We start from the raw sequence: 16,409 nt of genomic DNA, 5'->3' as shown, positions 1-16,409 counted from the left end.
CAACTTAATACTTTATTGATAGCTGCCATTTCTTTTTAAAAGCTGGATTCCTGTTGTACAGTAGTTTAATAGTTTAAACATTGTGCTAACATAATCAGTGTTTGGCCTCTTCTGTTCCCCAATCCTGTATAGAAGCAGAACTCCAAATTGTACATCTTTCTGGGTTTGTTTCTAAATTACTCCCCACACTTAATTACGAGGATGAGAGGGATGCCTTATTCCTCTTTGTTATAGGCTAAGCTCTCAGTAATCCCAAACAAAAGAGCCAGTTCTGGAAGATATAGGATTTGCTAGCAGGATTATGGTCTCATAGATAATGATGTGCAGTCAGCAGAAGCGAAGCTTTATTTTAATTCAAATAAGCTAGTAAACAAACCACTGACAAGTCTGCTGGTGAGAGTAACTGGCTTCTGTTGCCACATTGGCAGCTAAATTATAGAAAATCTATTATACCCTGTTCACCATATGTTTAATTTTAAACAGATACAAATTAAACCATCCACAGTGCCTATTAAAATAACAATACATATTTTTTAAATATATGAATGTTTTAAGATACATTCCCCTGACCTTAAGAAAGGCCATGCTGATTTGGGAGGCTGCAGCAAAACAAATGCTATAGTCAACAGATTCTCTTCAACAACAACAACAGCAGCAGTAATTTGAAAACCCCAGAATATTAATAGTACAGTTTTGTAACAGATAATGAGGTTAATTGGGGTGGTTTACCTTCTAAGCATCTGCTCTTACACACTTCCCTCCCCCTAGATTCCTGGGCCTTGGATTTGATAGAAGTGGTTGATATCTAATCCATTGTATACTTTTTAATTCCATGCCAGCAGTGTTATGAGGTTTTTGTCTTTTTCCTGCTGCAAATAGCTATCCCTTATTTCTGTATATTCTCATTTATTAGTGTACTTTCAAATAACCTGGATTTCTTGACCTGTCAGGAACCTTGGTATCGCTACTTTGATACCCATGGAGGGTTTCAAATTATGCAGACGAATTCCTACTTAGGGCCTGTGTTGCTCAGAGGCAGAAGTGTTGTGGCCCACTATGGACCCTGGTTGTTGTCTTGAGTTGTGTAACTGCTAGAGTGAAAACAGGTATTGAAGGAAAAAAAGGAGAATAAATAGGAGAGTCTCTCTAAAATGTTGAGGCTTACCTCACAAAGTCACTAAGTCAGTGCAGGTTATGGGGATCCACAGATGCTTCTGTGCTGAGGTGGTGCTGGTATACTAGTCAAAAACATAGAGAAAACACAGAGAAAAAAAGTAAGCTCCTCAAATTCACCACATATCTCAACTCAGTGGTGACGAAGAAAAGTGCCAAGAAGGATATTGCCAGCGAAGAGCTCCATGGAATTCACTGGGAGCCTCCTGCCAAGATTGGCACTCTCCCTTCCAGTTCCAGTCTGTTAACAGCAACAATAAACGTGTAATGAAAACATAAGTTTTTAGAAATGACCTGCACGTAGGTTGTGGATTATCTATGGTAATAGACTCAGAATTTAGCACTCAAAAACATGTTTCTCATGTAATTTAAGATGTAAGAACACACACAAACTCCATGTGCATGTGTGGAAGTATGTATGGAGGGAATCTCTGACTCCCATGAATGTGCAGTGTTATGTGCTACAAATATACCAGGCACTACATGGTGTGCTATCACCTTTATAATGACTGCTGTATAGTGCAGATGTGCAGTGTAAAGTATATCTATACTGTGTGCACTGGTAGGCACTTTGTCTGTTTTTTTAATTACTGTTGTTATTTGCCAAAACATTTTTCAGAATCAGTATGTATTTGTAATGCAGACATAACACAAGAATTTAATAGTTATTGCAAATAGGTTTCATTTATGTGATAAATTCATCTTTTGTATGTAAAAAAGTCCAGTTCCAAAGAAAGTTGCCATCTAAAGAATTGAATATATGAAGGTGGCAAGTGCCAGAGATATCTGGACAAAATGCTTACAGAATATTACCGGTGCTATACTTTCTGCTCTTCTTCCGAGGAGTGATATATTCTATACCATGCAGGCATCTTTCAGTAAAGGCGTATTTGGCACCGTAGCTGCCCATAGCAAAAATATTGCAGTAAATGTTGAGATGATAAACGAACAGGTCTCAGGTGTCTCATGGGCAAAAAAAAAAATACAACAAACAGCTGAAAAATCTCCAGTTTTAGGAAGCACATCTGGAGTTTTTCCATACATTTCTATAAGCTGAAAGGCCCGCGTTCTACAACCCTGCAGCTCCTCGAGAGCCGCTTTTAACTAACTGGATTTTTTCCCGTCTTATCTCAAAGGGGCAGGGGGAACAACGAAAAAAAACCTGGCTACCGGTGTGTCACAAATGTTCTTTTCCAGGCTGCTTGTCGGACCTTTCTAGGGCTGTTTGCCCGTGTGCCCCCCAGTGCCAAGGCAGGACACCGCAGTTCTCACACGTAGCTTTTTTTTTTTTGAAAAGCCTGAACGTTGTTTAAATGAATACGGGAGGATGAGAACTTTTGGTAATGGTAATTTGGCAATCCCTCTGCCCCGGGAGGAAGGGCCCAGAGGATGCGCGGGGATGCGAGCGGGTGCCCGAGGTTCTGGGAGCAGCAGCTTCTCCCGCAGCCGCAGGGATGCGGGTCCCGCTCCCCCCTCCCCGCTCCCCACTCCGAGTCCCGCGGGGCCGGCGGGGATTCGGGGCAGCCCGCCGGTGTTAAACTTTAACCTCCTTGTCAGGTGGCCAGACTGAGAAACCAGGGCTCGTCCCTTCCCGTGTTAACTGTAATTCCTCCGGAGGAGAAGAACTTGGGAGCGGGTCCGCGTGCGACTGAGCCGGGCAGAGCCACAGCAGCGAGTGCAGAAATATTGGCTGAGGGCGAGAAACGCCAGCAGCAGCCTGGCTCTTCCTCCCCCCGTCAGAGAAGAGCAAGCCATTTGCCCTGCGTAGGGACCCCGAAACTCTAAAATTATTTTCTGGCTGCAGTTGTGAGACAGACATCAGCACTCACCCCCTCTGCGGGAGAGTGTGTCTGGCAAACACCTTACTGATGTTTGGCCATGCGACATAGAATTATAGGTGTATTTCGCAAATTTGGAGTGCGCCGTTGTTTCACCTATGCACCTGTGTGCGGTGGCTTTGTTTCCGAGTCTAAGATGAATTGGGAAAGCCAAAAAATCTAGGACATTGAATTTTCCTCCCCGTCGGTTCGGTCTCGGGCACCGATGCCCGTGTGGGAGCCGAGCCTTCCGCAGACCAGGGCGAAAAATGCAGCTTGAGATGCGAGTTTCTTTGACAGCCCTTCCAACCTGTGGTTCACTCTCTTCCCCCGCCACGGAAAGTCTTCGAAATTGCTGCAGAGCATTAGAAAGTTGCAGGCACCCGGTCCACGCACGGATGATTTCGTTTCTGGTTATCTGCAAAATGAGCTTTAAGCCAATTTCGTGCTTCAGGCTATAGAGAGGGATTCGTATTTCCCTCCTAGATGCGTGGCATTCCCGGAATCTCTTTGTCAGCTTGCGGTAGGTTGCCGCTGTAATTTACCTAGAAACTCTCTCCAAGATTTATATACAGCAGTTAAGAATGCCTTAAAATTTCTGAGCCATCGGGATGTTTTGCCTGGAAAGAGGAGAATCATCTTCCCTTTATAAGTCGGTATTAAACTGTTCAAAGTCTGGTTCGCATTTAACCCACTGCACTGTAGGTAGAAAAATGCGCGTTGCCTACTAATCCCTTTCCTTCACAGTTTTGGGGAATGAAATTCTTCTTCAGGAGAAGCGGTACTTCCTTCCCGAATCTTACCAATTTAAGTTCCTTAACTTTAGTACGTTTGGATCTTTAATGCCACCTCCACCCCTCACACACCTTTGCATGTAAAGGCTACTGCAAAATCACAGGAGGTGGCTTGAGCTCCATGCGCGGAGGTGAGCTCTGCCGCCCTCCCTGCAGCCTTCCCTTGGTGTTAAGCCTGGAAAGAGGAGCTGTGTCCCTGTGTCCCTATGTCCCTGTGTCCCCGGGAGCTCGGGCCGCCCCGGAGAGGCTCCCTGCACCCTCCCCGCTCCGGCGGAGCAGGCTGGCGTGAAGATGTTTATCCTGAGATGGAAAATGGGTTGTTGAAAAACAAGCCATGTGCAAATAGTTTAATTTTCCGTTTTGATGCTTATCTTTGTCTCCCGAATTTCATCGGAGAGGCTTTAATTGGCGTGTGGGTAATAGTTCCTAAATAATCCCTTATTAGATGACTTCAGACGAGTTGCGAACCAATAACGTCTTAGTCCCAAAAGTGAAAGTAGAATTTGAAGGCGCAGGTCAGTTTTTGTCAAAGGGCTCATTTGAGCATCTTTTAGTTGCTGAAAAAGCTAATTAAAGAATGTTTGAAGGTTAAAGTCATTATTCGGTGCTGTTGTCGTGCTACAAGTGAGCCGAGTTTTCTGAAAACACAAAGGGCAGAAGTCACAGAGGTGGATTACTGTCAGTCCCGGCTACAAAGGCTCGGAGAACTGTGGCATTAATTCCTATAGAAAGGTAGACAAACACAGGCACTGACTAACAACTTTCCCGCAGAGCCCTATTGTCTAAGCACTTTCTTTTGCTTCGGGGCTCTCTCCGAGTCGCTACAGTCGCAACCAGACCCAGGGCTGGGTACCGGCGAGAATTTCGGCCGCAGGATTCTTGACCTGCGAAGCAATTTCCCATCCAAAAATAGCTGCGGGTCTTGGCGTTTCCGTCTACTATTTATTTCCCCTCTCAGCGGTGCTAATTTATTCATAACTTAGCATAAAGTTCGCAAGGCACGAGAACTCTGCCGGCGCCCCAGGTGCCCTCCAGCTCCCCGGTGCCGCTGCCCGGTGCGCTCCGCGAGGCTGCGGAGGGGCCGGGAGCACCGGGTTTGTGTCTTTTGTGTGCGTGTGCGCGGCCAGCGGACGGCAAAACCCCTCACACAAAGATCCGCGCAGCCACCGCGCAGCCGGGGCCGCTCAGCCTCCCTCCCCGCTCCGTCACCCGCAGCCTTCGCCTCCGCGCTGCTTTGCCCCGCTCCCTCTCGCAGTCTGGATTTTTAGGTCTGGCTACGACTCCAGATCTCCCCAAATTCAAAGAAACAGATGTTTGGTCTGATTAGAGATGGGGCACAAGGGGAGGGGAGGAGGGATCCCTGCAGCTGCAACTCAAAGAAATATATTGATAAAATATTTCAGTGGTAATAAATACGCAGAGATCAGCTCGACCTTGCGAGGTCTTTATTTTACCCCCACCCCCCCCATATACAAAAATCTTTATCAAACCTCTATTCTATGGCTTCAATAAACAGAACCCATTACCTCACGGCAGCTTTTGTTGGCCTGTATACAAGCGAGAACAAAATGGTTATTCAGGAGAACGCTTTCGATTTTTATTGTGTGTAGTATGCACAAAGAGCAGTGTTATTGTATTAAAAAGAACCATCTGTAGCAGAAACAATGGCATCAAATTATCTTTGAATACCCACTGCAAAAATATAAAGCTTTTTTATTATTCTTCTGCTGTACGGTGGGGGACAGAGAAGTGACTTTTTTGTTGTTGTGGGTGCATTCTTATAACACACACACACAAAATCAGCCGTTTGGATTTTTTAAGCCATAAACGATTTTTTTCCCCTCTTGTTCCAGGGACTGCAGTTAAAAGCTTAGGGCTAGGACTCGGAGGATGTGTAGGCAAACGGAAGGAGAGCCGGGGGAAGAAAAACCGAAATGGATTCATTCTCTGTCCTGGATGGAGGAGGAGAGGAGAGGAGAAGGGGACGTGTGATCTTCCTTCGGCTGCCTCTGTCCGGTGGAAAGTGCTCAGACCCCCGGGGCTGAGCGGAGGCTCCGCAGTCCGCGCGGACTTTCGCTTCCAGCTGCCAATCAAACCGCTAACGAGCCACCACCCTGCTCCGGCACCGACGCGTAAGTAGCCGCAGCACAACTTTGACATTCACAGTTTCCCCCCTCTCCTCCCCCGCGACCTTAAAAAACGATCTGGAAACGGAGCTCCCACCGCGGGCCGCCGCGTTAACCCCGGGGCTCGGGCTCGGCCGAAGCCGCTCGGCAGCCGATCGCCCCCCGTCCCCTCGTCCCGGGGGAGCCGCGGGGCTCCCCTGCTGCCCCCGGGGCGGCTGCTCCGCGGCGGGCGGGTCCCAGCCGCGCAGCGCGCAGTGCGGAGCCGTCCGGCCGCTGCGAGCGGCGCGCTGCCCGCGCCCTTGGCCGGGAGGAGCCTGGGACCGCGGCTCTCGGCCGCGATGCTGCGCGGGACGCGGAGCGGCGCCCGGGCGGCCGCTACCTGTGCGCGCGGCGCTGGCGCGGCGGCCGCTGCTCTCGGGCGCCCCCTGTCGGCGGCGCGGCGGCGGCGCTCCGGCCCCGGCCCCGGGGCAGGGGGGGTTGAGGAGCGGCTGCCCCGGGGGGAGGCGCCGCGCGGCCCCGGGCCCGGCCGGGATGAGAATAAATCGATGCGTTTAACCGCCTCGCTCTATCGCTGCCTCCGGATGCGGTTCGAGCCGGGGAAAGATCGATACTGACAGTTTGGCTCATTATAATACCTCTTAAAGGGAAGCTCTTTTTAGTTGCGGGTAGAAAAGTTGAGGTTGGATTTTTCCCCTTCTTTTTTCTCCCCTTTTTTTTTTTTTTTTGTAAGAATTTGGTAGATAAAGGTTAATCTTGAGCTGAATGATAGAGCTGTGATTGACAAGAGAAAAGGTGTTGAGGGCAGGTCGAGCTGTCTTATTTACAGCCCACTGCTTGCCATAGAGCCTTTGTTAGGACTGGAAAGCTAATTTAGTGCTGATCAAAAGCACCACGGAGTTAAAGGACTGGTAATGACTGCTAATTTCATTTCAGCCTTATACATCCCCAACTGCCGTAATTAAAGACGTGCTATTTAAATACAGGTGAAGAGTTTTTGTAGTAGGGGGAAAGTGGGTAGCCGGTTACGATTTTATTTATGCTTAATACGGTAAAAGACCAACATTCGAGTTATGATTTTAGCGATTTGCTTTTGTGCGGTCTCCTGCCTGTGCCGAGCAGGGCGAGGACAGCGAGCCCCCTTCCAGCGTGGGTTTATTTTATTTTTAATTATTCCCATCAAACGGCAGTCGGGAAACATCGGGAGCGTTAGGGAGAGGGGAGACGGAGGGGCATGTGTCAGCTTTTAAGTGCCTCCGCGGAAGATCGGGTCCTCATATTATTATTATTTTTAATTAAATTATTTTACCACTCCGCGGCTGGTTCGCTGGCTCTGAAACGATGTAATTTCACAACCGTTATAACAGTTTCTTTCTGGGAAACATCAAAGGATAAAAGCTCTACATTTTCCTAGTTGGTTAAAATTGATACAAAAAAAAAAAAAGAGAGAGAGAGAGATACAGAGAGAGAGAATTTAGCCTTTAATCTCTTTTTATCCACGAAGACTAAAGATCTGTACTCGACCCCGCTAAGCTCCGGGCTCTCCCCCTCTTGCAGGGCCGCGCGGGGCGGGAGGCGGTGCCAGCGCGGGGGTGGCGCCCCCTGTCGGCCGCGCCCCGACACTGCAGCCCCCGTTACGGGAGCCGCCAGCAGGCTGGAAGTCGCCGGGGGGGGTTGTTAAAGTCACCCCAGGGGAGCGGGGACAGGCAAGGTGAGGGGTCCAGCCTGGACATCACGGAAGGGGGAGCTGCCTCCGGCTTGAGGTGCTCGCTCTGTGGATGTACAAACATTTAAAATAGTTTAAAATGCCACCGATCTCTTTCCAAGCGAGGCTTTCCGAAAAGCCCGAATCCTATAGAAATATCGCTCTATGTTGCTTTCCACCTCCTAGGAAGAGCAGGGATGCTCTGCCCGCCCAGCAGCGGGGCATCCTCTAAAGACCAACTTCTTTACTGGCAGCATTAGGCACAAAAATAGGGCTCAGTTTCCCCCTGCTCTCAGTTTCGATGTTCCAGGGCTGTCAGGAAACGCCAGCCTTTCAGAGGCTTCTGCTCGTGTTTTCCTCACGAGGTGTCTTAAATAAGTAAGTCAGCATTGACAGGTGTTGCTTGTAAGCAGGGTTCAACGTTTGCTTTTCATTAAGGAAAAATTGTCTAAAATGATGTATGTTTAAACCCGAAGCAATACAGGCGTCTCACACACCCACCCCCAAAAAATAACCCGAGAAAAATACCCCCCCTCCCCAACGCCTGGAAAAAGAAGACACGTTATATTAAGTGAATGCCTGGAGTTGTTTTTTCTTCTTCACTGTGGAGATGACAGATTTAAAAGAAACCTAGGTGATATAAAACGATTAGCCAAAATATGTGAAGTGCTGTATTGTCACCAACTTTTTGGATGAATTAGCTACTTATTTTATAGGCATCTGCATAGCGCTGTGTAGTGCATTTAACGGCTGTATTTGGGAATTGCGGTAATACCCAGCACGGTTTATGCGTCTTGCGTGCGAAGAGAAACACTAATGGAAACCAAATTATTTCTGCTAAATTGGGGTTATTTTGTATCTCCTGTTGACAGCCTGGATGGAAGTCATAACGCTGCGGTTTTTCTATTAAATGAATCCTATGGCTGTTGGTCTCACAATAAACTTTTCACTTTAGAAATTATACACGAACAGCTTTTTTTTTTAAGATTATTGTTTGTCGCGCTGAGTATACTTTATCCATTCTCTCAGTTTGATCTCCGCTTGAGACTCCTAATAAGGCAATTCTGTAGTAAGAGCTCCCAAAATAAAGACATAGCATTTTCTATAAATAATAGCAAGAGCCTTGAACAGATTTCCTGCACAACGGAATTCCCAGATTTCCTTTACTGATTCTTTAGTTAGCATGCGTTCAGCATATAGAACTCCGAAATTAAGCAAAAATATACATCTGCATAGATCTGCCAAGCTAGCTATAAACAGAGATATTATATATCAATTACCACAGGAAACGGAAAAAAAATACAGGGCGGTTGGTACACACGGTTTAATGTCAGGAGGCACTTGACAAAAAATTTAGTGACTCCTGCTGAAAGGTAAATGATTAACCCGGTTCCAGGAGAGGGGCTGTTAGTGCTCCCCTTGGGAACAGCAGTTGTTGGGGGGCTGTAAAGGGGCCCTAAACTTCCCCCTCCTAAGGACAGAAGTTGGCACGTAAAATCAAGGGTCCTGAGTGATTGTTTTAACCAAAACGCGGTTTTCCTGGGCTCAGCTGCCGGGGTTTGTTCTGGGGACGTTACTCAAGGGAGCAAATAGCTGTAAAGCGGGGATGGGATCCTGGGCTTGGCAGGCAGCTGGCAGCAAGCGGGGTTAGCTCTGTGCTCCTCCGCCTTCACCTCCACTTGGAGGAAAAGCGCATTCTTTGTTTATTTATAGTTTTTGGAAGGAGTTGGGTTTTTTTTTGCACGCCGGCGATTCCTACAGCTCTCGTGGGGTGGAAGGGGAGACTTGAAGAAAAAGCGACCTCGAATGCCAGTTCTCGGGGGCAGCTTTTCCCAATGCTCCTTTTTCTCTCTCCTCCCTCGGGCTCTCCCTGGCGCCCCTGCCCTTCCCAGCTGGGCCCGGCGGGCACCCCTGAGGACCTTTCTTTCCCCATCTCGGCCCCCCGGGGGGTTGGAGAAGCCGGGCTCCCCCGTCACCTCCACGGGGAAAGGGCCGCGACACCCGCATCGCGCCCGCACAGCCCCCAGCCCGGGGATGCTCCAGACGTCCCTGTGCCTGAACCGCTTCCCCTGCACACGTTTCCACGGCCTAAGCCCGGCTGGATGATGCCGAGGAGGCAGCCGGGGGTCCCTTTCCTGCCTCGGGAGAGCCGGCTCCCCTCTCCCGAGGGACCCTCGCCTCCCTCCCGCAGCCCGGGCTGCCGCCAGCAGAGGCTCCTTCAGGTCTCTGAATGGAGGACGGTGGATGGACACGCGGGAAGTGATGTTGTTATTATTTATAGCGCCGTATCTCTGCTCCGATTAAGCGCCGTCTAAATATGAATTTACAGTATAGACAGCGAGGCTATAATTTGAATTAAAATCCCCCCGACGAGCCGGTCGCTGGAGAATTCAGCAATCACCAGCCTAAGTTGACACAATGAGCCTATGGTGTCAATAAGCCATGGGCGAGATGGAGAGATTGTCACTCCAGACCATAACAGTTCTGAAAGTGTCATTACCGTCTATCCTGTCAATGAGCTCCAAATTAAGGACTATGAAGAACAGTGAGATAAAAGTCACCGTCTTGGCTCCATTATGGACGATCGTGTCAGCGATCTGAGAATTATTGGAAAGAGCTTTTATTTTTCCTCTCCTTTTTTAAGATTTTTTTATTATTATTATTTTTAATGTACTTTTCAAACCTTGCCTCGGGATGCCAGGGTTTGAGGTGCGCTGAGGATGAAGCAACCTTGAAGAACCCCAGGCTGTGCCTGAGGCGTTCCCATTGAAACCGCCAGAGCTTCTTTGGGAAACTGTGTGAATTCAATGGAAGAGCCGGAATAATTCCATCAAAACTGCGCTGGGGCCAAAGAGGACTTCATTTGATTTGGGCGACACGTGTGATCCCATGAACAGACACTTTTTTACACCATTATTTTCTTAGGTCAACACAAAGATGGTGAAGGGGAAAGAGGGAAATAAAATAGAAGCCTCAACTGTAGCAAAAGACAATACATCTCTATTTGAGATAGCCCCTTCCAGGCATTAAGACCTTCAGAAAACGTCCCCAGTCTCTCTCTCCTGCGAGCCTGAGAGAGTTAAGGGGACTTATTCAGGAATTGGAAACCTTCAATTCTGGATTTTTGTGCCTTTGTGGGTTTAAGCAAAGCAGTTAGCGTTCTTCAGGAGGGGTTTTGTGTTTAATATACATGAGTTCATTCAACTACAATGGGAAAAGAAAACTCATTTGTTCTTATAAAACTAGGAAGGAAAGATAACTTTAAATAGACTGCCAGAAAGGATCCTGCTCGAGGGGGTTGCCTTCCCTCTAAAAGGCCTACATTCAACCGTAATTTCACCCCGTTATGTTGTGCAGTAATTCCTGAGTTTATCCTCGCCACTGGTGCTTGATTTTCTGATTTATTTTTAAGGTCATGTAAGAAAAAGTATGGGCTTCAATTATAGTCTCCTCTGGGAAGGAGGGCCGGAGAGTGTTATTTTAGACGCAGGGAAGAAATCGCAGAGAGTTTGTGGAGGCCGTTTGCTATTTATGAAGAGTCCTGGAAGCGTGTTTGGACAATCGGCTTCTCCATTTATTGAGCAGCCTTTTGAAAGCGACTTGGAGAGGTGTGTGGTGTGTGCGAGTCGGCTTTTCTGCTGTTTATTGTGTACCTTAAGCTCGTCCAGGATCTGAACTATATATATATATATATATAGACACACATTTATTTTAAATATTTTTTTCTTTAATTTCGCTTCTCGTAGCGCTGTAAAACAAGGTGGAGCCGGTCCTTTTCCTTCCCCCCCTCTCTTTTCCCCGTATTTTGTTCCCTGACGCCCTCGGCCCCGGCAGCGGCGGCGGTGGGAGCGGCGGTGGCAGCGCAGGGACCGGCGCCCCGGGGAGCCGCCTTCGCTCCGTCCCCCGGGACCCCCGGGACCCCGGGCCGCACGTGCGCTCTCTCCGCGGTTTTGTTCGGGAGAAGGAAGGATGAAAGGGGAGGCCGGGAGGAACGCGGAGCTGCCTCTGAGCTCCCCGGCTTTCAAGGGTCCTTAGAGCCCTTGAATGAAATTATTGGGCGAGCGGGGGTCTGGCGGGAGCGGCTGCGACTCGCCCCCCTCGTCGGTTTGTACGTGTAATGCCACTTCTGAGAGCGACAATCGGGCTACTTGCTGGACAGGCAGGGACAAAAAGGAGATTAAACCGTTTTAAATAATAATAAAAAATATCCCAAACGTAAGCAGAGGGGATTACACTTGCTCCAGCGCCTCGGTCCCCCCCAGATTCCCCTGACAGCCGCCCCCGGGCCCCGCAGGGAGGGTGGCCGGGCTGGGCCACCCCCGCCCTCGCTGCCACAAACTTTCTAAGTTCCGTTGAGCTCTTTTTTTTTTTTTTTTTTTTTTTTAAGTGCCTGGCAGCTGTCTCTGGATTTCCGTCCTTCGCCATCCGAGGACATCTCGCATTTTCCTCCCCTCGGGCTGCGGGATGCTCCTGCTGCCCCTTCCCTGGGTCCTTCCCCACTCGAGCTGCGTTTTCCTCGGGACACTAGGGCAAAGTCACCACATGGTATCTGCAATTCCCTCGAGTGGGGTGTAGTCAGTGCGGGGAGACTTCCCTGGCTAACTCCGGCTCCTCAGGCTGTTACGGCATCAGAGCGGGAAGAGGAAATTTCTCTGTACATTCCCCCCCCTTTTTTTTAACGTAATGAAATTAAAACTTTTGGAGCTCACAGTTGACATTTTGCAGAAAATTGAGTTATCAAGGCAGTAATTATTTCACAGGGAGATAAAACTCTCATAGCCCTAACTGTCAAATAGGGCCCTTTTCAGATTTTAATTACAAAATAAAATTAGTCTGCTCTTCCTCGGAAGGGTTTGTGAGTGGCTAAACAGAGCTTTCCCCAATACTGGTGGTCGTCAAACTCTGCTAATTAGCAATGCTGAGAAATTCCAGTTAACAAGGACATTCTCTAAGTCTCTGCAGGTTCCCTGCCGTTCGCCTTCATTTCCATAAGAAGATTAAGAGTGGAGGGGAACACACTCAAATGCAGATGCAGAAAAGAAGCGTTTTTAACAAGCATCATAATAGTAAGATGCTTGGCTAGTTCTCACCTAATTACTGCAAGTTAAACCTCTATTTGCAGCTAAGGACAAAAAATGGAGCTGCAATCTCCCATCTCCACAAGACTGCTTAATAGTTTGCTTTAGATTGGTTACCAGTAGGTTCAGGGGAAAAAAATAATATGAAAATGTGTATTTTCTTTCCGATACAGTTAACACGATAGGTTGTATCCTTGGGGCTTTTAGAGAAATCGGCGAGTATTAGAACAATAAATACATGAAATCCAAGTAGTTAACATTCATTTTCTTTTTAAGACACTCATAACCTGGAAATAAGACTGCGTGTGCCGCATAGCCCATCTCTGAGAACATTTGCAGACTGTTTGTTTAATGTAAGCGCTTTTCATTTCCATAAATCATACTAAAGGCAACGATTTTTTAAATCCACTGAGATTAAGCGTCCCTCCGCAGGCCTTCCTTCCAACGTGGCTATATTCTTCCAGAGAGCAGTGTTGTTATTGTCGTTAATAAGGAGCATCGGGGACTATTTAATATTTTTTTTTATTTTATAGCCACCATCCCTGTCTGGTTCTGCCTCCTCCTTTCTGTGTGTACATATTGCCAACCAAGCACGCCTCCGTACCCAGAGGAAAGGCAGAAAGTGCCCCGCAAGAGCCATCACCCTCATCTTATTTTCTGTACCGCATTATTATGTATATATGCCAGATAGTTTATTGCATCGATAATTAAAACAGTTAATTAAAATAGAGCTGTAAATACTCCCGATAACACGATCGTTAGGCATTTCTCATCCCTTATTCCTATGATAAATGCGATTGGGAAAGGGCCAGGCCCCTCACGGCCCCCAGGAGCCCGCACACCTCCCGCAGCCACAGCTGGAGCCAAACCAGCACCTTGCCTGGGCACCACCACCCCCGGTTAGTTTGTTACCATCAACAAACACCACTGACACCCATCCACAGCCTTTTTTTTTTTTTTTCCTCCTAACTTAATTATCCTCTAAGATTTTGTTGTTGTTGTTGTTTTGGGGTTTTTTTTGGAATAACGTTATCAACTGGAGACCAAAGGGAGAACAATTAGAAAGTAAACAGCCGCCGTGCCCTCGCGAGTATCTGGACGATCAGAATCCGTTTATATCCCACATCTCATAATTTGCACCTATTTTTCGACGGTTTAACCTATCGCTCATCGAGGGGTTATATATACATTTTCGAATTAGACGCATTACAGCCGGTGGGATTCATTTGCATAATCCGCGGGCGGAGGAAGATGCGCCCGTGTCGGTTTTCGCTGTTACCGCTCAGCCGGGTGTCACCGCGCGGCCCCTTCCCCCGGCCCCGCTCCCCGCGCCTCTCCCGCCCGGGCCGCCAGGGGGCGCCGCAGCGCCGCGGCTGAGCCCTCGCGGGGCGCCCGGGCGCGGCCCCTGCTCGGGGGTCCCCGCACCGCCCCGCACCGGGAGGGCGAGCGAGAGGCTCCCCCCGCTCCGCGCCCTCTCTCCCCTCCTTCCTTTGTCGTCGAGCGCGTTTGTAGCGACGAGAGGGTGGAAGTAAACTCAGCCGGGGCTTCGCGCGGCCCGCGCGGCGTCGACGGGAGGAACAAAACTACCTCTCCGCAGCGCCGCGCGGGTAACGGTACCGCGCCCGGCGGACACCCCCCCGTCCTCCGGGGCCCGAGGGACGGAGCAGGGCGCGGGGAGGCCGGGATAACCGGGAGAAGGGCTCGGAGTCGGTCCCGGGACGGGCTCCGCTCTCCCGGGCCGGACGGGGCGAGCGCTGCAGGCGCGGGGGAGGCGGCCCGGGGCGGGGGGAGGCCGGGGGGAAGCTTCTCCCAGCCCTAAGCCAACACCAACTTAAAGAAGAAGAAGAAAAAAAAAAACAACAAAACCCACGTAGCAACAATGCTGTTTACCCACTTCCTCCAAAAGGCGTGTGTGACCTGTTGCTGGAAGGGGAGATACAAAGGCTTCCCAGTGGCTGCCCGGGCCGCCCCCGGGCCCGCCCCCCCCGCCGAGCCGTCCCGGCGCTCCGAGCCCCCGCCCCGTTTCATGCAAAACCAGGGGTAGAGACTTGTCCTCAGTGGCGGAGCCGCCGAGCGCTGATTGGCCGGGGAGAACGCATTTATTCCCTGACAAGCCCCCATCACATGGATGGTTGTCTATTAACTTGTTCAAAAAAGTATCAGGAGTTGTCAAGGCAGAGAGAGAGAGTGTGTGTGTTTGCAAAAGGGGGTAAAGTAGTTTGCTGGCTCTTTAAGACTGAGGTGGAGAGAGAGAGAGAGAGAGCGGCAGGCAGAGAAAAGGGAAAAAGGAGGAAGAAGAAGTTTTTTAAAATCCAGGCTCCGGCGGCAATAATAGCAGTTATTAGCATTATTAATCCATCAGCGAAGAGGAAGATCCTGATCTTGATCCAAGTGTGGTTTTGGGGAGTCCCCCTCCCCCCTTTCCTACCCCTCCCTAGGAAGAGGAGAAAAAAAAAAAAGTCCGGCTTGGGACTTCGCTGCGGCTGCTCCTCGCTTTCTCTGCTCGAGGCTGGTTCCAGGCAAAAGTAGTTTGAATGTACAACATGATGGAAACCGAGCTGAAACCTCCCGCCCCCCAGCAAACTTCGGGGGGAGGCACAGGCAACTCCAACTCGGCCGCCAGCAACCAGAAGAACAGCCCGGACCGGGTCAAGCGCCCGATGAACGCGTTCATGGTTTGGTCCCGCGGGCAGCGGCGGAAAATGGCCCAGGAGAACCCGAAGATGCACAACTCCGAGATCAGCAAGCGGCTCGGGGCCGAGTGGAAACTTTTATCCGAGGCGGAAAAGAGACCCTTCATTGACGAAGCCAAGCGGCTCAGAGCTCTGCACATGAAGGAGCACCCGGATTATAAATACCGACCCCGGAGGAAAACCAAGACCCTCATGAAGAAGGATAAGTACACGTTGCCGGGGGGCTTACTGGCACCGGGCACCAATACCATGACGACCGGGGTAGGGGTTGGGGCCACCTTGGGAGCTGGGGTGAACCAGAGGATGGACAGTTACGCGCACATGAACGGCTGGACCAACGGAGGCTACGGGATGATGCAAGAGCAGCTCGGCTACCCGCAGCACCCGGGCTTGAACGCGCACAACGCGGCGCAGATGCAGCCCATGCACCGCTACGACGTGAGCGCCCTGCAGTACAACTCCATGACCAGCTCGCAGACTTACATGAACGGATCGCCTACCTACAGCATGTCTTACTCCCAGCAAGGGACCCCGGGCATGGCCCTGGGCTCCATGGGCTCGGTGGTCAAGACGGAATCCAGCTCCAGTCCCCCCGTAGTCACTTCTTCGTCTCATTCGAGGGCTCCTTGCCAAGCTGGGGACCTTCGGGACATGATCAGCATGTATCTACCAGGTGCTGAAGTACCAGAACCAGCTGCCCCAAGCAGACTTCATATGTCCCAACACTACCAGAGTGCACCTGTTCCTGGCACAGCCATTAATGGCACACTCCCTCTATCGCATATGTAAGACAAAGGGGCCGGGGAGGGGGGGGGGGGGAGAAAAACTAAACAAAACAAACAAACAAAAAAACTTTTATTAGAAATTCTGGACTTTTTTTTTTTTTTTGGACTATTTTTGTACAGAGAAAACTCGGGGCGGAGGTTGGGGGGTGGGGGGTCAGAAATTAAACCGACAAGGAACTTGTATAGATCTCGGAGGGGAAGCAACTACACAAAACTTTTAAAAAGTTCTAGTGAAAACGGT

The 16,409-nt window shown here is 49.7% G+C and overlaps 1 protein-coding gene across 1 annotated transcript; it reads left to right on the top strand.

The window, feature by feature from the left end:
* The first annotated feature begins 14,770 nt into the window (after nt 1–14,770).
* SOX2 (SRY-box transcription factor 2) lies at nt 14,771–16,204 on the top strand. The gene has a single exon (XM_069864498.1). The coding sequence runs from the start codon at nt 15,225–15,227 to the stop codon at nt 16,170–16,172; it is 948 nt and encodes a 315-aa protein (XP_069720599.1). The 5' UTR covers nt 14,771–15,224; the 3' UTR covers nt 16,173–16,204.
* The last annotated feature ends 205 nt before the right edge of the window (nt 16,205–16,409 follow it).

This window comes from Phaenicophaeus curvirostris, chromosome 10, assembly GCF_032191515.1.
Source record: "Phaenicophaeus curvirostris isolate KB17595 chromosome 10, BPBGC_Pcur_1.0, whole genome shotgun sequence".
Taxonomy (NCBI): Eukaryota; Metazoa; Chordata; class Aves; order Cuculiformes; family Cuculidae; genus Phaenicophaeus; species Phaenicophaeus curvirostris.
The sequence above is the reverse complement of the archived record's forward strand: the minus strand, read 5'-3'. Positions and strand labels throughout refer to the sequence as shown.